General features: G+C 44.3%; 1 protein-coding gene across 2 annotated transcripts in view; it reads right to left on the bottom strand.

Moving 5' to 3' along the window:
• LOC311590042 (pyroglutamylated RF-amide peptide receptor) overlaps window positions 1–22,450 on the bottom strand; it is a 31,888-nt gene that overhangs the window by 3,996 nt on the left and 5,442 nt on the right. For both annotated transcript variants that reach the window (XM_084768833.1, XM_084768832.1), the window contains exons 2-3: window positions 7,294–7,452; window positions 4,088–4,149 (exon numbers count right to left, since the gene is read on the bottom strand). In XM_084768833.1, the coding sequence (XP_084624959.1) occupies window positions 4,088–4,149; window positions 7,294–7,452 (221 nt within the window). The remainder of the gene's footprint in view (window positions 1–4,087; window positions 4,150–7,293; window positions 7,453–22,450) is intronic.

Genomic DNA, 22,450 nt, shown 5'->3' on the forward strand with positions numbered 1-22,450 from the left:
CCACACTTCTGGGTAACAGGAATGGAAACTGAGAGTGTGTCAGGAACGTTGTCCTCCCAGCCCACAGGGTCTTTTCAGGCGAAGCTTACTTAGGTGGTGAATGTAGTTTCACTTTTGTTTATGTGCTTATGGGCAATTTCATCACAATCTTCCAGTAGCGATTGATATGGAAAGAAAATCCAAATTCTGGTCTAGGTGTTATTGGCAAATATAAGCAGGAACGATATGAACCATTAGAGAATGAGTTTACGATCTGGATTTCCCACGAATAGAGGCAAAACCCCACGCTATTCTGACTCCATATAAGCAGACCCTACAACGACCATGAGGGTCATGGAGTAACAAAGCGCCATGCTAGTCTCTGACGGGGCCGCATAGCTCTAGGGACAAGCAATTAGGTGTAGTCTAATTCAGATATTTTCTCCCCAAATTCTCGTGTGTGCGACATTCCTAGCAACATATTCTCCATCTCTAAACACACATTTCTCTAAAGTTTTACTGTCTAAGATAGCACTGATGGTAGAGATACATTCTGGGCCTGTAGTTCCACCTCTGCTTTCACCATCCTCCTCCTCCTCCTTACACACGAGTCATATTTCTTCCCAACACAAATCTCACCATGGGCACCAAGGGAGGAGACCCTTTATTACTGATTCATATGTCAACAGCCCATGGGGAAACTGTCTGCTCTTCCCACTGTTCAATATATTTGTACTTAGTGTAAAGCCTGAGTGTAGGGGAAATGGTATTTTGACCAGTGCTGGGATGGGACATAAGTGGTGAAAGTCTTCATTTAATTATTTCTTTGCTCCATTCCCTGAGAACTGAGAAATAAACCACACCTGAGAGAACAGAGTAGCGAGAGCTTGATGAAGACCATTAATGACAGAGCCTCAAGTTCCATCACCTGAGTGAGAGACTCAGGCTCCTGGGTGCTCGCCCACACACGAATAGTGTTTAGGAATGAGGTGACCATGGGATGCATGCTAATACAAGGTAAGAAGAAAGTGTGATTGGCTGACCTGATAGTGAGTACATTTTTGTTGATCAGAATGTACAATATGCATTTTCTACCAAATAAACGAGTCATATATTTAAGGTGTATTTAAAGTATACACTGGAGTAATGTTTTTTAAAAAATTGCCACATGTATTTGTTTTCTGTGGTCCAGAAGTGGACCTCACGATTGGAATGTGTCATTTGTGAAAGAGCCCATCAATCTACACCCTGTTGGTGGTGCAGGTGGCCTCCGCAGCCTCATCTGGTCATGTTTGTGAGGTCTGAGGAGCGGACAAGCAGCCAGAAGTGTTGGGTGTCTTGGGAAAATCCAGAAGAAAAGCATCAAGTACGAGTCCCAGTCACACCCAGAGGTCCTGTTTCCATTTTTCCCTCTCCCTGTTCTCCGCATCAGCTTGTGGGAGGGAAAGGCTCACCCAGAATGCAGCCGCAACCCTTCACGTTTCCAGGCCTAATGTCAATTCAAGGCGAGGGAAGGGCCAAGTTTTAGATCAATTGTATGAACTTAAGTGACTAAGGCAGTGGACTGGACATTTTGCAAGAGATGTAAGACTGTTTGTGTGTGGAAAGTGAGCAGAGAGCTTTATCGGAATGCTGGCAGAACTGGTGTGGCAGGTTGAGACATCCTCGGATAGCGTTTCGTAAGTGGCGACTGCTCTCTCCTCTCACACTGTTCACCTCACTCAATACTCAAGCTACAGAACAAAGATCAGATTGTTTTTAAAATCTGCTTTTACCGTATGTCACACTTGATATCCTTGCTGATGGATGTGGCAAGCCTAGTAAAATTCCACATTTGTCTTTGTGTTTTAAAAAGTAGAAAAGAACATATCATTTTATACATTTTGTTAGGGGCTCTGTGAGCAATGCTCTGTTGCTTTTGAAGATGTCTGTCTGTGTTGGACTACAAAAGATGCTTATGATCACACCAACAGACGGGTTGGGTCAAACCAACACCCACCTCCCTTCACTCTGAATCCTCACACATGGCCGAAGCCATCAGATAAAGTAAGAAAAGGACAGGCATTAGATAAGGTGTTCTCTGAAGGTGTTTTCTAGTCAAATGTCTATTTACCAATGAAGATGAGGCAGACAAGAAAGGCCGTATGAAGAGAACCAACCGATCTATTACAATTGTTTGTTTTGTTTTGTTTTGTTTTGCATGAGTGAACAATGGAGGAAAATACAGAGGAGGAAGAGGAATAGAACAGATAGTGATGGACGGGCAGGTGAGGAGTGTAAGGAGGACAGGAACACGGAACGGAATGTGGGCAGGGACAGCTAAAATTAAAGGCTACTTGAGGGGGTATATGGAAAGTTAATACAGTAGAAGCTTCTTACATTATACACCTGTATGAAGGCACTCTAAAGGAAATCACCAAATAACAGGGGAGACAGCCTCAACTGCATAACTCTCACCACCAAAGGAAGCTTCCAGGACCTGGAACGGGTTGTATCCAATCTCACTGTTAACCGAAGGGTTCCAAAAGAACCCCCAGTAACCTAGGCTGTTACAATGGCTATAGGCTTCTCTCCACAAATTGATGGCAAGTCTGTATTGCTGAAAATAACACACACACACACACACACACACACACACACACACACACACACACACACACACTCACTTCATTGAACACAGGTAAGTCAAGCTGGTGCCTGCCTAGAGCCTTCACCACGACTGTCTACTGCTCTTGGTGCCAGAAGCTACTCCGCATGCCACCAAAGGAGAAACAATAACTCCATCCCAGCTACAAACTCTCTGATCTACAACGGTGTGCTGCCTGCAAGATTACACTAGTGCAATGGTGGCACAAAGCTTGTGAGAATAACCAGCCAATATGTGCTTTGACCTAAGGCCTGCTCCACGAGGTGGAATCCATACTCCATGCTATTTGAGTGGCCAAGAGCCTGAGACTAGAAAGCCCAGGGACCTAGGGGTAAAGCAACTGCTCCTGCTCTACAAAAGGAACATAGCAACCAAATGCCTCTTCATGACATTCCTCTGCACTCATAGGTCAGTACTTTGTTGCGTCACCATCATAGGAACTTCCTCCTGCAAGAGATGGGAACAAATACAGAAACGCACAGCCAGACAGTACGCAGACGACGAGAGACCTCGGAACACTCAGCCCTCAACAGCATGTCTCCATCAAATCCCTCTCCTCACAGAGAACCGTGTGAATGAGGAGGCAGAAAGAGTGTAAGAGGGGATGGAGGGCAGCAGGAGAGCAAGGCCCTCTCGATGCAGCAGGACTGGGGCACACATGAACTCACACAGACTGAGGCCACCTGCACAGGGCTTGCATGGCTCTGCACTAGTTGGTGTTCTGGAGCTGAAAAAAGAAGAAGACACATGTGCCATTCCTTAACGCACAAGCTAGATCCAATGGATAACCACTTGCAAGTCTCTCTGGGGAAACAAACAACTCTTAAGTGTAGTCTAAGTTGGCCAATAGAAAGCGAATTCAACTGCATATACAGAGGTTTTCTTGTCTCATAAATTTCTGTTGGGGTATTTATTTATTTATTTAACTTACATTATTGGACTCTTTTCTTTCTGTTTGTTGTTTGTCCTATTTCAATTTGTTTGTTTTTTGGTCTTATTATATTTTATTATTATTATTCTAGATACCTATTTGTTTTCTAATGAGAGACCCGAAAGGGTGTGGGTCTACGTAAGGGTGGGAGGGGGAGGAGCCGGGAGGAGTAGAGGAAGGGAAAAGTGTAATCAGAGTATATTGTATGAAAAAGATCTACTTTCAATAAAAGAAAAATATAGAACAATCATTGGATTCTCAACCATACCAAGACATTGGAGCATTCTAGGAAAAGCATGTCCAATTTGCAGGAAAATGGAGAAAGTGACCTTGGAACCTTTTAAAAAAAGATGTTAAGCACCAATATTAGCAATACAGTGTCTAGAAGAATTAAATAAAGCAGGTAAAACCATTTTATTTCATTTCTGTAGAGGAGGTGAGGCACTACAGACTTGCAGAAATGTCCCCAAGATGGACAGCAGCTATAGAGGAGTGTGGAGAAGTATAGAAAACAATTCAACCCTGAATACCTCAAGTCGTTGCACGTGCCACATGGGTGATCCGACGATGATGGCCACCAACCAGACCACACCTATAAAAATGTGAAATCATCAGAATGTGGTAAAATGGAGCCATGCTTGACCATACAGCTGTCTGTCTTCAGTGTTCCTTATAATAAACACCAGTTGAATTTTTATAATGGAAATACTGTTATTTATTTCACACAGTATATGAGTTAAATTTGCCACCTTTGATGATTCCATCAACTGTACACTGTACATCTGATTATTATAAATTCAGATCATTGCGAGGCATCTTAAGATTTTAAGACTTGTGCTGGGTGTGTTGGTGTACACCTATGAATCCAGAACTCAGGGAGGCAAAGGCAGGTGGATCTCTATGAATTTGAGGCCAAACTGGTCTACAACAAAGCAAGTCTAGGGCAGCCAAGCCTAAACTGAGAGACCCTGTCTTGAAAACTGAAAAAAAAAAAGATTTTAAGACTGCCAACAGCCATTCTGTTAAAGGAGCTCCCTAGGCATGTGGGCTGTCTAGGAGGTCGTCTGGTATTTGCAAGGTCTGTACTGTGATGCACCCGCGGAACTGCTTCCAGCCTCTGACATGCTGTCAGGAGCCATTGATTTGGGGAAGTTCAGTAGACATGAGAGATCTCTGGAAGGGATATGGTATTTTGCAAGGTCTGTACTGTGATGCACCCCAGAATTACTTCTAAACTCTGACTACCCTGTCAATTGTGCATCGCTGCATCTCTCTAAAATCTGGTGTCAGAGCCAGGCATGGTGGCACATGCCTTTAATCCCAGCACCCAGAGAGGCAGAGGCAGGTGAATCACTGTGAGTCTAAGGCCAGCTTGGTCTACAAAGTGAGTCCAAGACAGCCAAGGTTGCACAGAGAAACCCTGTCTTGAAAAACCAAAAGAAAAAAATCTGGCATTGGTGTGAACTGTCACTTTCTTGGTATTGACCAGCTCGGATTGAGCAGACTTTCTACAGGAGGATGTACTGTTTATTATTCATATGAACTAATCCCTGATTATGGAATTCCTGATTTGATTCAAATAGTTTTAAAAGTTAAATTGTTTTAGATCTTCTAAAATCACTGTAGAGTTTATGGCTGCAATAAATACCTTTGTGGACCTCCAGATGCCTCACTAAGGATAGCCTTGTAGCAGATTTGTGGCTTCAGATAAGCCTTCACTCCAGATGGCACTACGAATCCTGGTATTTCACCATAAAAATAGGCAAGTTGGTTTAAACCTCCCATGAGCCCAAGTTGGAATGAAGCTACCTAGAGATGTCTGAAGTTACTCTGTTTCTTAGAATGACAGATAAAATTATTGTCCTGAACTCATTATGAACTAAGAGATAGCTGCATAATGTATAGTTAGGTCAGTCCTAATTGATAAGTCGTATATTCTTGTAACTTTTAGGCCTTGTCACTCTGAACTCACTCTTTTCTCAGAAGTATAAGTGACCCAACAATAAACATTGTTGAAATTGGGAAACTTAGCCTCAGTTGGAGTTAAGATGCCTGACTTCATCTACCTTTTTTTTTCTTGAATGTGAGTGGGTGTGAGTGGTTGATTTTCTATCTATTTCTTATTTCCCTATAGATTCACAAATAAGTTAGCAGACTCAGGGCTTTATCATCAGCCTTTTAGGATTAACAGGCCTAAGTTTACACTAGCTTACTGGAGGTCTCCTCAAAGAGGCCTATCTGCAGATCAAAGAGCCTACTTCTACAACCCCCGTGTAGTCTCTAGCTAGAAGCCACTTTTATAGCCTCAGCTATGGGAATGTTCTCCTCCTCAGCCACAGTATAGCCATTTCCTAGAGAAGAAACCCTGGGCCCCATTTCCTCTTTCTTCTTTCAGTCCTGATCAGTTGCCTGAGCCATCAGCTCTGGCCACTCAAGAGATAAAGCAAACTGGAAGGGCATCTGCATCCAGCCCCAGAGACCCGACCCTGGACCTCTTCAGAGCAGCAGCTGGCCATTACCCTAAGACTCAATGATAATTACTAAAAAGGGAAATTAATCTATTGCCTTGCTGGACTTTAGGACATTGCTTTAAATTCATCCTTTTTATGAGCTATGCTGTATTCATCATGTATTTATTGTGAGTCAGGAACAGCGATGGAGTGCTAAGAATCTAGAATTGCCTCAAGCCAAGTGAAGAGAGTGAAACGCGTTTCTGTCAGGCCTCTGAAGAACTCTGTTCTCAGGCACTTACAGGCTCGATGTGAGTGATTAGGGGGGCAGCCCAACACTCCTGCCCTCTGCTTCCCTCAGAGCACACTTCCTGTTCTCTCTCAGGATCTTCTTGCTCTTGTGTGCTCAGAGCTCTCATCTCAGGCTCAGATGAATGTTAACATGAAAATGCCACTGGTAGGTACCGTTCAGTAGCTACACGCAACACTTAAAAGCTGAGGATATAAACTGAAGAAACATATCCACAGCAATATACTTAAATATGAGGGTAGAAATAATGGAGAGTTGGTGTAGGGTGAATCCCTCAAAGTGTACAGGAACACCCATACATCAAAGAGGAACTGTGTTTCATTATTCTGCAGTGAAGAATGGCATTAACATTGCAGGTGGCACACTGATAGCCACACCTAACGTTACAATTTAAGTATTAAATGCCTTTAAAGTCTCAAAGGACTTGACTGCTGGCTCAGGGGCTTTGGGGACGTTATTGGATCATGAAGGTACTAACGTTGTGAATGAATTAATCCACGGATGGATTCATAGATGAGTGGACTATGGACGTAGGGCCTGATTGGGAGAAGTAGGTGACTGTCATACAGCTTGTCCCAGACTGTTCTGTCTGTATACTTGTGGCCTGCTATGAGGCGAGCCACTGCTGTGTCACACGTTTATGTTTTCTGCTTTACTGCCCAAAGGCCTAGGAAGAGTAACTGAGCCAAGTGGCCATGGAGTGGAATCTATGAATCCATATGCAAAACAAATCTTTTCCATTTTTTAAAAAAATATTTTTATTTAATTTTAATTTACGTGTGCTGGTGTGAGGGTGCCAGATTTTGGAGTTACAGACAGTTGTGAGCTGCCATGTGGGTGCTAAGAATTGAACCCGGGTCCTTTCAAAGAGCAGGCAGTGCTCTTAACCACTGAACCATCTCTCCAGCCCCATCTCTTCCCTTCTAAATTGTTAATATCAGCTATTTTGTCAAGTGACAAAAAGTGCCTCACATACCCAAGATGGTGAAAGCCCTTCGGTTGGTGTACTGCCACTTCATTTTAAAAGGATGGACAAGTCCTTGGTGCCTCTCAACAGCAATGCAAGTCATGGTGAGGATTTCCGTCACAACGGCAGTGGACTGGACAAATGGCACCATCTTGCAAATGAAGGCGCCTGCAAACAAAGAAACAGACCACGTCACGCAAAAACTGTCTTTTAAAGGTCCTACCTCTCTGTTTGTAAACATTACAACTCATTAGCTCCGAGCTTCCACTGAGAAGCTTCATTATTATAACTGTGCCACAGATGCAAACTAATGAGCAGTGTGTGTGCTGGCTCATGGCTCTTCCACATTCCTGAGGCCCATGGCATTGTACATAAGACAGTGGGAGACACAAATCAGTAACAAGGGAAAGAGTGTATGAGTAAAGCTGTGGGCACCCCTACTTCTCATTCATAGGAGACCGAGGCAGGAGGGTGGAGAGAATTTGGGTGCAGTGTGGGCTACATAGTAAAACCTTGCCTCAAGGACCATGAACAGAAAAAGCCATGAGACTATTATTTACAGAAGAGCAAAGTTGAAATGAAATTGTCAACTGAGATATAATCTATGAAATAATCTTTGATCTATCTTGTCATTTGGCTCTGTGTGAAAGCACAACAAAGGAGAAATCCTCATTAAAGTTCAGTTTATTAATGTGTGTGTGTGTGTGTGTGTGTGTGTGTGTAAGTTTTCATGTGTGTGAATGCAGGTGCACATGTGCCATACAGCTCACGTGGAGGTCAGAGGACAGCTCTGAGTGCCAGTCCTTTCGCACGAGGTGGAATCTCTTTATTGATCACTGCTGTTTATGCTGTTGTACCTGGCCTGCAAGCTCTCTTCTGCCTCCTATCTTCCCGTAGGAGCTGCAGGGTGTTGTCGCTGGATGCTGGTTTACACTTATTCTGGGGACTCAAAGGCCTCACATCTGTGCGGCAAGAACCTGATCCACTGAGTCCTCTCCCCGGCTGAAGACTAGGGTTTCTTCTTTTATCTTGTATCTTTTATTCCCCTTAGAGTGTCTATCCAACTTGATATATAGATTAAACTATTGACCATTACATTTTTTTCAGTTCTATACAAGGCTATCTTTTTCTTTTTGTATTTTTTAAAATTGAAAATAGATGCTCTTTTCTTTTTTAATTTTAATTTTTTATTAAATTTTTTACATATACATGTATTTTATTACAATATATACAATAAATACATACAACAAGAAGAACCATGAAACAATCAGGAATTGTATAAATGTTACAGTCATGGTGTTTTGGCTACTTGTCTTTGGCAGCTGTGAAGAAAACATCTTTCCTATCTTGGTGAGCCTAAAATTCTGAATGTAAATCAATCACCTATCATAGCTCATCATTATCAACCTAAAACATCTGTCTAGACCTAAAGACATCTTAACCCCTAAACAACTAAGCTTCATTGTAAAACTAAGCTATTTGGTCTTCAACGCCATCAGAGGCTTGAGAAGGACTAAACTAATTACCTGAGTATACAGGGAGTGCACGTTAGCAGCTTCCCAAATGAGAAGGTAACAGAGACAGTTTGCTGCCTGACCAGCCACCCAAAAACTCTCTTAACGTTGGAGCATCTTCTTCAGCCTTCTGCCCCAATATATCTGACAGACGTATTTGTGAGGCACCAACTATTGAGGACTTGCTTACCCTGTCTTGGCAGAGTTTGGCCGTCAACTCTGCCTGGAAGATGGATGCTCTTTTCATACGATATTACGATATATTCTGGTTATGGTTTCCCCTCCCCCATAGTCCTCCCAGCTCCTCCCAGTCCATCTGGATCCACCCATTTTCTATCTCTCATTAGAAAAAAAACAGCATCTAGGGGATAATAATAAAATAAGGCAAATAAAAACAATCAAAATAGAATAGCACAAAAGAAACAAACAGAACAAAAAGAGCCAAAGAAAAAGCATTTAAAAATCCACATATAGCATGCATGGAAACCCTTTAAAAACACAAAATCAGAAAGTATAATATATACACAAAGGACTTTTAAGGTAAAACAAACAAACAACAAAAACAAAAACAAAAAACAAAAAACCAAAGCCCTTACTCAATATTATGAGACAAACAACTTCAAAAGATGCTGTTGAGTTTGTTTCATCCTGGCTGTCTACTGTTTGGCATACATTACAATTTTAACTTTCTTTACTTTTCTACTTTAAAGGTCTCAAAGTGATGGACAGAAAAAAGAAGCCTCGTTTTCTTTATAACTAAAAAAATTTGAGAACCACCCACACATCAGCTATTCCACCCGTTGGCTCTAGGACAATGTAGAGACTGATCTGCACCCCAGTTAGAGACCTCCAGCTCCTCTGCCCACCCACCTGTCTGTCACCCCACCCACCCCTTGGCTACAGACCAGCTGGAGTCCAACTGGGATCCCTCATAGCCGTTTGTCTGCCTACACCACTCTCCATCCCCTATACCAACCTGGAACGGTGTGAATTTTGAACCAGATTTCCAAGTTGGAACCTCCAGAGTCAGTCCTCCTGGCCTGCATCAGCCACCACACCTATTGCTCGGCTCTGGAGTTGAGGGGATGCAACCCAGAACCCCAGTTAGGACCTTCCCAGAGCCGGTCCTTTTGCCTGTCAGCCACCTCATCCACTATTTGGTTCTAGGACCAAGTGAATCAGACCTAGCTCCCCAGAGTGACCCCGAGACTGAAAACCAGTCATTACCCACTTGGTCTCCACTAGCTGATAGTCATTTCAACCTCATGAGTTCAGATCCTCATGTGTTTGTCACCCCTAAGGCTTTTCTTGGTGATTGCCACAGCTTTTCATTTGATAGGCTTTTCCGATCTTCAGTTCCTGGACCACACTGACATTCTAGGCTATCCAAGGCAGACACTTGCACTCTATGACTTCCCTACATCCGACCATCCTTTTCTGCAAGTGTACCAAAAACTAACACCAGCCTTTATACATTTCACTCTTTAAATATTTATTATGTTGCATGAATCACTTACCCCACATCTTGTATGGATGTGACAGTTTAATAAGTTAATCTTTAAGTAAAATGTTATGGCGATCCCTTAGAATTTTATTGAAAATTTAATCAGAATTATTTGCTATTCCTTCAGAGAGATTGTTTATAAAATAGTATTCAGTCCAAGGCCAAAGCGGTATCAGAAGAAACTTTTAAAAATTATTCCTTACATTACTATTTTTCGTTATTTTTTATTATCCTCTCTCTGTATACATGACATGGTGGATAACTTTTGAGTGTTGCTTTTCTCCTTCCACCTTTTTTGTTGTTTCTGCCATGGTTCATACTTCCTGCTAGCTGGCCTTGAGCTTCCGGAGGATTCTGCCTCTGCCCTCCATCTCACAGTAGGATTGCTGGGATTACAGACGTGTGCCATTACATCTGGCCTCTATACATGGGTTTCGTGGACCAAATCCAGGCAATCAGGCTTGTCCAGCAAGTGCTTTGACCAGTGGAGTCATCTTGCAAGCCCATCAGTATGTCTTAAGCATCCAAAGCTAGACCATTTTTTCTGCAGTATTTGTTGTAGTGTCATCTCGTGATTAACATGCTCATGCTGTCCATCATGAGCAAGATGGGGCACATAGCACCTGAATTCCCAACTCTAGGGTGCATCCGGATCCTTATTTATCCAATCAATTAGTGACTCTGGACCTCAGATTCGCCCTTTTTAGCAAAGGATTGCTTGTTCTCCCCATCCTAGGTCCAGTGTGTTTCCTAAACCGATGTAAATATTCAATACATGATTAGCTTCTTCATGAGTGGCAGCAAGGCTGAAAGAACTGGGGTGCTCATGGAACACTCGGGGCTGCTATATATTTTTACTATAAACTGATAGCCTCATTTCTGGGAGAAGGATATTGTAAGTCACAGGATTCAGCCAATGAGGTGCATCTACCTGGCTCTTTAAGGACAGAACGAGGCATGGATTCACACCCTCTTCCTTTACAGACTCCACTCACCTTTGTAGAGCCAGGCTATGTGACAGTGTTCTGTTCTACGATTTGCATATGTTATTTCTTTAATAACCAACTTGAAAGTTTGCACCTAACCTCAGATCTGTGATTGGTGCTGTGTGCACTTTTTGTTGTTTTGTTTTGTTTTGTTTTTCAAGACAGGGTTTCTCTGTGTAGCCCTGGCTGTCCTGGAACCAGCTCTTGTAGTCCAGGCTGGCCTTGAATTCACAGGCATCTGCCTGTCTCTGCCTCCTGAATGCGTACACACACATATGAGTTAAAAATAAAAATAGAAATAGAAAATCCGACCCCACTTGGTCAAATAATAAAGAAAAGTATTCCAACATTAACAAATTTTAGTAGCAGAATGTTAGAAAGTAATGGCATCCCCAGCTGAAGCGTTTGACTGCAGAGCTGGGCTCTCTCTTTTGAGCTACTTTGTCCCTTCAGTGTGGGTTTGACTTTTGCATTTCTCCTTAGATGTCACTCTGGGTAAATATGATGGCTGCATTATCTCCAAACTCCCTGTCTCAAGCTTTATTAAAAGACCATAAGGGGTAGAGGAAGTAACCAGTTTTTTCAAACCGTTTCAGTTACGTTTCATGTTGCTGTAACAAAACACCTGAGAAGAAACAGTGTGAGGAAGAGAGGGTTGGCTTTGCTAGAGCAGACATCCCATCACGGTGGGCAGGCACTGCAGCAGGGACGGGAGGCTGGCTACCTCCACTGCATCAGCAGCGGAGAAGCGGAGAGCAAGCAGGAAGTTGGGTCAGCCTGTAATCTCAGGCCACCCACAGCTGACCCACTTCCCCCAGTGATGATCTTCCTAATAAGAGCTCCCAAATGGGGTCACTAACATGGGGCTAAGTGTTCAAGCACAGAAGCCTGTAGTGACATTCCACATTCAAACCTCGAGACCCTTTATCAAGTGTGAACTTCAGACTCCATACTCAGAACTGTTTGCACGCTTGTTTTTAGAATGATCGACATGGGAAATTAAATTTTAAAAATGAAACTTAAGCAAATTGATTCCCCAGGCCAAATAAGAGACCCAGCCTTTCTTATCAAACATGCCTACCCAATTTCTAAACATTTATTTCTCTGTTAGCAACAAACAACATGAAACAAGAACCAGGCACACGGAGGATTATTCTGTGCGTGTGAATACGTCTGTACGTGAGGAAGGTTCACCCCTTCCTCATCCCTCAGAGACTTCAAACAGCGCCAGTTTATAACTCCTTGAGATGGGCTCATTGAGACATTTAGATAGCTTTCGATGAAATAAAATTCCTCCTTATAAAATTAAATCCAGGTTTTAAACTAATGCGGTGCCACTGAGTAGGATGTCGAGCTACGTTGAGTCTGAGTCAGTGTAGACTCTGGTGAACATGAGTGTACACGCGTGGCTCCCCGGTCAGGGCCAAGGAGAGTCAGTGGACAGGAATACATTTTCGTGACGGTTTCTAAGGAAAAGGTCATATCACATTTTCCTTCAAGTTCCTAGCTAGCCATCAGAGCATAAGGGTTAAAACTGCTGCAGTCCCTCTAGCTGCACCACAGGGACAAGGTGGGAACAGAAACAGGCAGGAGGCTAGAGTATCTGAAGAGGAGACATCTTCAGTTTTCACTGTAGCTGCCGCAAAAAGCCCAGACTGAAGCGGATTCCTCAGGATCAAGCCTGCCTACTAACACCCCCTAAGTAAGCTTAGACAGCTCACTGCAGGAAGAGATTGTACGGCAAGAGGGTAAAGGCTACGGTCCCTTTCACCACAGACTTCAAGCCTTTGGGCGTCCTCCTCCTCACATGGAAGAATGTTTCTCTGCTTTTTAAAGCTGGGCCATGACTTACTTTGTCGCAGGAGTGGTGACTTCCTGTACGGGGTCTGCAGAGCTCTTGCCTGGCACGCAGTGACTGTGTGAAGAGCCCTGGGCTACCCTGATACAAGAAAATGCTAGGACAGAGACCTCTTCCTGAGATCTAACGCAATGAGTTCCTGGCAGTTGACCAGTTAAACTTAGTCTCATGGGAGAGGCCAGTGAATCTAGCCTAAGGACCCCCCCCCCCCGCCTCCCTCGCCCCCCCTTCCCCGCTCTAGGTGATGCCTCATGGGATCCTGAACAAGGCGTTCCTTAATTTCTCCACTTTTGAGTGGTTTGTTTTGCAGAATAGATAACTGAACTCCCCCACCGTGCCTGTAAAATGAGAAAGAGGATTCTCAGCACGTGCTTAGCTCTGTGTTACAGAGGTAGGCGCTCACTTCAGAGAGGCTTTTCCAGCCTTCCCGTGGTGCACAGCAAGGCCGAGTGCTCAGCTCTGCTGAATGCAAGCGGAGCAGTGTTTGCGTCACATGCTGGTGGCCAAGGTGAAGTGATTCCAACAACATTCATTAGACAGCATGTCTATCTGAAGGGAGGTTCAAGGCGAGGGGTGGCAACTTTGCCACACGGGGTTGTTTTAAATTCCAGCCTGGCATGGGGCTTGGCAGCATTTCTGAGTGAGGACATTGATGTGACAACATGGTGCTACAGGCTGGGGTGGCCCGGAGCCTTGCAAGGAACTACAAAGCCGTACCAGCTGCAGCAGTGTCCTCACCACCACTGTACCCTCCACTAGGGACATGTCGCTGCCTCCACAGTAAATGAATTCAGCACTATTTCCTGCCTGCTAAGTACAAATAATTAGTTTGAGCCCTTATAATTTACAGAAATAACTTTCAATGCAAAATTTCCAATACTAAACACAAATAGACTACATATTAGACTAGCACCATTTTGAGTAAATTTACGTTGTATATATTAGAGATATTACTAACAATGTGCTGGTTTTGTTTGGTTTTGTTTTTTAGCATTTAATCAGATTTACTGGACACAACCCTATTCTACAAACAAACACTTACAACATTAGCACTCTATCTATGAAGATCAACTACATCTTCTTGAGAGAGGACCTAAGTTCCCACTCTTTTTCCTCATAGAGTATTCATTCCCACACCAGCCCTATGAAGTGGACATACGGGTTCTTCCAGGCTTACAAAAAAAAAAAAAAAAAAAAGACATCATCCCAAATATTTCAATAATTGTCTCGACATCAAAACTATCCTTTGCTAGCATATACTAGTCAGAGGTTTTACATGCATTGTAATTCCACTAGGAAAACGTCCTTAAAATAGTATTTCTGTCTTTTCATGTAGTATTGGAAGAGATTTCCAAGTAATATTTTATAGGCAAAAATATGTATATACTATTTCCTTCATTCTGGAATCAAACTGGAATCCGTAAGGAGTGGATCTGCACTGGATCTGTTATGAATGGTTTTTCTTCTTTGGCGGCTTCATAGTGGTATATAATATACAATGGCTACTTGCGTCCCACCCGCTATCTCCCTTCTAACTCCCCCAATGCCCTCCCTTCACCTACCTCTTTACTCCTTACAAGTCCCTTTCTCATATTCACATCTTTGTGTTTTGTGTTGTGACGCACTGAGTTTAACCAGGGCCTTGTGGGCACGTGGGGTTTGAACCATTCACTGAGCCCAGGAGGCTTACCCGTGAATACACAAGTCTCTCTCTCTCTCTCTCTCTCTCTCTCTCTCTCTCTCTCTCTCTCTCTCTCTCTCTCTCTCTCTCTTCTGTCTGTCTTCCAGCTTTTACATTCTCTCCGTCTCCTTTTGGCAATGTTCCCTGAGCCTGTGAAGGGGAGGTGTAGGTACTTTGTTTAGGGTTAGACATTCAGTTGTCACTTTCTCTCAGCACCCTGAGCAGCCATGAGTCTCTGCTTCCACTTCCTACCAGTTATCACAAATGGAAGCTTCTTTGGGTAAGTCTGGGAATAGCATCTGTCTATGTGTATAAACATTAAAACATTGACTTTAAAAAAAGCCCAACGAGATGCAAAGCTCATGTTGTTGTAATAGTTCCTATAGCTGTTCTTTGCCACCAGATGGCAGCACCAGACATTATTTTTAAGCTTCTCTGTTTGGTCGTCTAATAATGCCAGGCAATATATTATACAACCCAGCTAATAATAAAGCAACCAATAAACGGCGGAACATTGCATAAGCTCATCTCTCCTGAACTGTCTAATCTTTCCCAGGAGGCGAAAGCAGACTGTCTTTTAAGATTTCTGCGATCTGTACTGGCTCACCACCCCGTGAGTGCAGTTAGTTTTTGTTTCACAAAGTCAGATAAAACAAAACAAAACAAAACAAAAAAACAAACAAAAAAAAAAAAAACAAAAACAAACAAAAAACAGAACAAGAAAAACAAAACAGCATTTCTCCAGCTGTTACAGGACTAATCATTAGGAGCCATCATTCTCAGAGAGACGAGGAAACAAACACAACCTCTGCTGCATGTGCCTCGGCGCCACGGGCTGGGATAAAGCTACCTGGGAAGCTCCAGTTTTGCTCTCTGATCTATCTATGATCCCCCAGCAGAGGAAGGAAGCCGCGGGGGGGAATCGGCAGCGTAGAAGTCGCTCTGCATAAAACGCATGAACTTGAAGGAACAGGCAGGAAAAACCGTTCTGCTTTGCATCAACTACAGAAGCAGTTGACGCATCCCCCCGTGGAGGATACAGTGGCGGTGAAGACACTATCGGGGTGACATGGTTTTTGTGGCTCCTTGCAAAGCTCACGTGTGTTTTCGGGTCACCCCAGACAGTCTAGGAGGGGTAGACACAGAACAGCTTCATAATGCTCATTAAGCTCAACCTCAGAGCCTCACACAGGGACTAGGTCACGGGGTTGGGGGAGGGGGGGAGGTGGCGGGGGGGGGGGGGGGAGGATCATAGCTGTCACTGCTGGAGCCATGAGCTTAGCTGGCTATCGTTTCACACATTAAGTCAATGAGCTCCGTACTCCTGAGCCCTCGTGAGCCCACACAAATCCAGGGAGTTTATTACTTAGACAACGCAAAACAGACCGGCTCTGTGTGCCTCCAGGCCCACAGAGAGAGATTCAACCTGAATGGCAAAATGTCTAAGAGCATAAACACACCATGGTTCACTCTGCCAGGTGGAGAGAAACTACAGAGGAACCCTCAGATGGTACAGCCTGTGGCTGGGTGGGATGCTCTGAGCTCCCCTGGAACCAGGCTCAGGAGTTGGATGAGAAATAACTATCTTGCAGTGTGTGTTGCTCTATAAGGTACCATCAGGCATCCTGCCCAGAATCAGCCTGCATGACCCCCTTGGAAACATACTCTGTGAAACGGAGCCTGAATGTCCCCAGAGTGAGTCTACTCTACGTAAATCATTCAAGTAGGAGAGATCCTAACCCTCCCAGCCTGATCATCAGCGACCCCCACCCCCCCACCCCCATCACATGACTAGGTCCTGAGCACAGGGTTCTGCCGCTTTGTTCACAATAACTGATTGTGTAAGAGGGAGGCCTACCTGGCTGGAACCCTTCCATAATTTTCTATACAAACCAAGAAGTATCCTTTTTTAATCTTCTCAGGTAGAGATCAATTTTATTGTTTTTGTTTTTTTCGAGACAGGGCTTCCCTGTGTAGCCTTGACTGTCCTAGACCCACTTTGTAGACCAGGCTGACCTCCAAATCACAGCAATCTGCCTGCCTCTGCCTCTCTAGTGCTGGGATCACAGGCGTGTGTCACCTCACCCAGCTGAGATCAATTTAAAAAAAAAAAAATATATATATATATATTTTATATATATGAGTGCTCCATCTGTGTGTATGCCTGTAGGCCAGACGAGAGCATCAGGTCCCAGTATAGATGGTTGTGAGCCACTATGTGATTGCTGGGAATTGAGCTCAGGATCTCTGGAAGAGCAGTCAGTGCTCTTAATGCCTGAGCCATCTCTCCAGTCCAAGATCAATTTTTTAATATACATCTCCTTTCCTGCCACTATTCTGATTGCTGTTGGGCATAGAGAATATCTTCTACATAAAATCCTGTGGCTGCTACTTCCCTCTTCTACTTTCCATGGAAATTTAGTGATTTTCTTGACTTGTAGTAACAGAAAAGAGACTCAAAATGTGCACAGAGCTAATTTGGAAAAGAGCACTCAGATTCATCATCCCACGGCGTGATTTCTGAACTTACTTCCAAACTTAACTGCTGCTGTCTACTTCTTGATTATTTTTCTTTTAAAAATATACCTCTCCTCCTTCACCTTCTGTAAGATGGGGGTGGGGAGGGCGGGCTTGGAGCAAGAGTGGGGTCAAGCATGTCCAAACCCTGGACATCCCATCCTGAGACAGGCAAGACTAGGAACATTCCTCACTTACCCCTGCCCTGCATGCAAGGAACACTGAACCCTGTGTCCCTGACCTTTGCCTCACCAGTGGAGGTCAAGTAGCCAGCAGCCAGGTTAAATGTCCTTTCCCTTTATAAGGTAATGTCCAGCCGCGCATGGAATTCCTCCTTATGCAAATAAGGCATCCCCAGCATCCTGGCTCAGGCCAATGTTGCACATTCTTCCTACACACTCGCTAAAAGTTTAAATAGCCTTTGCTCTTCCTAATTAAATGATCTGTCTCACTGAAGCCTGTGTCCTGAGAGTCTGTTCTCACCACCTTCACTCACCAACTGAGGTCTCCATCTGCCACTTGTTCCTGCCTTGCTTCCCTGGCCAGCTCACTACAGGGAAACACAGCCTGAATACCCCACCCCCCCCACAAAGACTATTTAGTAGTTGTCATCATCACCATTAATAGATTTGGGGGGGGCGTGGAGACAGGGTTTCTCTGTATAGCCTTGGCTGTCCTGGACTTGTTTGTAGACCAGGCTGGCCTCAAACTCACAGAGATCCACCTGCCTCTGCCTCTCAAAGTGCTGGGATTTCAGGCGTGCCCATTAATAGATTTTTAAAGCATCCCATGGTACTCTTGATTTCACATCAGTTTGGTCACATAGAAATTTCTGAAATGTAAAATAAAAATAAAAATTATTACAACAAATGTAATTGATGTCATCTCAACACTAATCGAACAATAAAATAAGGTTCCATGATAAGCCCTCGGACCCTAGCTGGCCTCATAAATTAATATCTTCAATAAAATAATGTTCAACAACTTCCTTTAACCTACTTCTCAGCTACTAGTTTGTAAGCTCTAAGAACTCACCAGCTGTTCCCGTCTCTCATCAACCCAGTGAGATATTTTGCTATCTTTTTTATATAAGACCACAGGCAATGTTGGATTTGTTAAAAAGAGTGATAGGTGCTGTTCTGATAAAGCACTCCTTTCTTCATAAGCCAGTCCTTGAAGCTCCGGTAAACAGACTGAGAGCCTCTGGGAGGCATGCTAATTCACAGCTACAGCTGTATTCAAAAGGGAAAAATCCGTGTACTTTTTTTTTTTTTGGTATGTTTCTTATTCTAATCTTTTTATAAAAGAGTTTTTTCTGCCTCTTTAAAAATTTGTCTTGAAGGACGCCAGAGAGGTGAAAGGCCTCTCAGTAAAGTTACAGCAGACTGCCCACGATGGGATAGCTGCCCAGAGTCCTTGCTGGACTGTGATTTGTACATCCTCCCGTCGGATTTTTAAAAACACTTCTGATTCTCTTTCACATAAAAAAAAAAAAACCATAGTAATCTCATTGAAATTGTATCTGTGGAAGTCACTGTGCCTTTTAAAAACTCTGTCTCAATAATTAAAAAAAAAAAAACAACCCTGGCCTTCATAACAAGCTAACCCTTGGCACTGTCAGCATTTATGCCCCACAGTGGTTTTCAGCCTTGGCTGGAAATTGTATAATCTTTCCTAATGTGCGGAACTTTTGAAAACATGGAACGAGTTATCACACTCAGACCAACAAAATCAGAATGTCTTGGTGTGGGACCAAACAGTTGCTAACGGCTTCTCTATTTGAGAACAAAATGATGCGAAAGGCTGAGAATCAACCGCATCACCGAACTTCATCTTCCCTCATCACTTCCCCCTTCCAGGGCCCTCGCTTAAGATCACAATCCCTCCTAAGCAATTGAAGTTTAATCCCAAAGCCGCAGGCACAGGCTCCAAGCTCTTCTGCTTTATCTCCCTCGCTTCCCCAGGCTTTCCCCATCTATCTTCGGTCAGGGCTGGCACTTCAATTCGAATGCCTTGGAGAGCCCAGGACAGTGACAGGAACAGACTGAAAGACTTCCCCTTCAGGAAAGGGGCGGAAGAGGGGCTCTCGCAACCCAGGGCACCAAAATGGGACCCCGGAGACAGAGGAAAGGATACAAGCCACTCAGCAATGCCCTACTCCTTTCCTTGGGGATAGCCAATACTTAACAGTTTGCCCTCTGGCCAGGTTACAGAATCACACTCGACCACATCCTTCTCCAGACCAAGGATGCTCCGCAGTGATGACGTAAGAGTGGGCTCCAGGCACTGTAGGACCAAGTTTCCCAGGCTCCCTTGCAAGCGGCTTGCCCTGCACCAGGGTCACCGCTCTGCACATCTCCTGAAGATGTCAGCATCCTCCACCCACTTCTGCAGCAGGGGCCACAGCCACACATTCTTAAAACTCAGCTGTGAGTCCTCAGAGCCGCAAACGGTTAGCTGGCCGAATCTTTCTAAAGAGAACGGCTCAGAGTGAGCCCCACATCGGCCAGGATATATCCCAGGGCCATTCTCTTCTGCTTGAGCCGCTTGACAACCCGCTCTAGTTCTTTCTGCAGGGCCTTCGGGTCTTGGGAATTCCTCAGGACTTGGTTCCACTTTCTCCACCTTCATGACTCCTGGCCGAGGGGAGGTTCCCTCCGAGCTGCTCTCTCTATTCCAGCTCCCGCCTGGCCGGCCCTTAGGCTGGAACTCTTCAGGCCAGTCTGTGGAATTAGGCCCGCTCCGACCTAAAGTCCACAGTACGCCACCCCTCCAGGCAACCCATATGGTAGCGGGAGACATCGGGAGATCCCCCAACGCCTTTGAGCCTGGCCCAACCCCTGCCAGATTCCAGGTCTTCTCAGAGGGTCTTGGAAGTCCCTGGCCAAGTTGCAGCCCTCCTGACCTGCCATCACTTCTGGTGAGAGTAAAAAGACGAAGTCTGAAGTTAGGTTGACTTTTATGGGGAAGACAGCCACTCCAAGCCTGATGGAAGCAGGCTTCATCTAGGGATGCAGAGGTACATTTTTTACGTCAACTACTGAAATCTTAAGTTTCTATAGCTCCTCACTTGCCGAGTGTTCTCGGCGAGCGCCTTTTGAGTGTAGTGAGAACGCGTGGATGTGCTCTTCTCTTGATGGTATTGACATTACGTGAGATAGTTGAGGAGCTTTTTTTCTTGGAATTGCTTTTAGCCAGTTTGCCAGGCACCATTAAAACACCCTTTTCACTGCTCGTTGCAGGATTGTGGAAGAGCCATAGACCTGCAGGCCCCAGGGAAGACAATCTCTCTTCAGTTGAGCCTGTACTCAAAGCAGGATGAAATGGGCACAGAGCTCCGGGGGTCTCCCGGCAAGGCTGCCGCTTTTAACTGCCTTTAAACCAGCAGTCAACCTGGGAGTCACGCCTCCTTTGGGGTTGAACAACCCCTTTACAGGGCTTGCCTAAGACCATGGGAAAATACACATGCTTACGTTACAATTTGTAACAGTAGCAAAATTACAGTTATGAAGTAGCAACGAAAACAATTTTATGGTTGGGGGGAATCACCACAGCACGAGGAGCTATATTACAGGGCCGCAGCATAAGGAAGGTTGAGAACCACTGCTTTAAAATCTCCAATCTTACTTTATAACGATGATATAGGATGATAAAGAAGAATGGGATTCGAACTGATTTTCTACTTCCTTCTGGGTCTTCAGAATTAACCCTCCCATCCCCTAGGTTTCCATTTATTCTAGTCATGCAAACCCCACTCTCTCTTAGACTACCCCACCCCCACCCCCTAGCCCCACCCCCGTCCAGACTCAAACCCACTGGGCTCTGAACATCCATATTTAGGCTCTTTACACTTACACAGCATACTCTGAAACCCCTTACAGTTACACATTTCCTCTCACTCTCCATCTTCATGCTGAATACTTCCTTCTCCTCTTGATTGAACTAAAAACTAGCCATCCTAGCACAGCTTTGTCAACACCTAATGGAGAGAAGTTATACAGTGAGCGCTGAAAACAACCAAGATTGTACTGTGATAGTACCACTGGGTACCGCGATAGTACCACTGGGTACCGCGATAGTACCACTGGGTACCGCGATAGTACCACTGGGTACCGCGATAGTACCACTGGGTACCGCGATAGTACCACTGGGTACCGCTTAGGCCTTGGGCAGAAGGTAAGATATGATGAGGGATCAGAGGATGTTGATAAGATTTCACATCAGTTTTTCCATATGGGAATTTCTGAGGTGTAATAGAAAAAATAAAAAGTAATGCAACGTTACGGTGCATCAACTTCCAGTCAGGTGGGAGACTGTGTCTTCAGATTGTGATTAAAGCTCAGGGTCGTTTGTCAAGCCTGAGAGCCCTGACCTCAGCCTTTCTATGAAGAAATGAACAACGAAAGGAAAAGACATTGCAAAGTGGTGGGAAGTGTGAGAACCACTAAAGGTCAGAGGCTTTAAAAGGAACCTGAAGAAAAAGAGAGACGGAAAAAGAAACATTGCTCTTGACCGGTCGTCGGAGAAAAATCAGTTATCCTGAGTTATCTAGAAACAACACAGGCAGGAATTCAGAGGAGCCTTTCAGACATCATGAAACGTTAAAACAAGGAGGAAGAAAGGGCAAATTGAGAAAGCTGTCCACAAGGACAGGCAAATTCGATGGCTGCAGGAGAGCAAAAGGCAACTTAATGTTAACATCTGACCAAATAAGTCAGAGGAGAGGACCAAGACAAAGCTTCCAGTCCTGTTGCTGAAAGCCACGGGTGGCACGGCCCCACGCTTGCGCCAGAATAAAGAAAAGCTGTAAGCACTTCTCGCTCGCAGTGAGAATCTCCACTCCCGCTACCTCCTGTTGGAAGAACTCCTAGAAAGTAGTGAGCCAGAGAAAAACTGAAATGCCAGACCAGGAAAGGGATGTAGGGGAAGAGAAATCATTACACATTTCTGATGAGATGCAAACTGGTATACAGCCACTGTAGAAATCAGTATGGAAGGACTTTAAGAAACTGAAAATACAGCTCAGGTCTAGAACTGAAAGATTCTAAGTCAGCGAGCCACAGAGATATTTACATATCTAAGTTTAATGCTGTACAATAGCAAAAA

This window comes from Acomys minous (assembly GCF_964271855.1).
Source record: "Acomys minous genome assembly, chromosome: 19".
Classification (NCBI taxonomy): Eukaryota; Metazoa; Chordata; class Mammalia; order Rodentia; family Muridae; genus Acomys; species Acomys minous.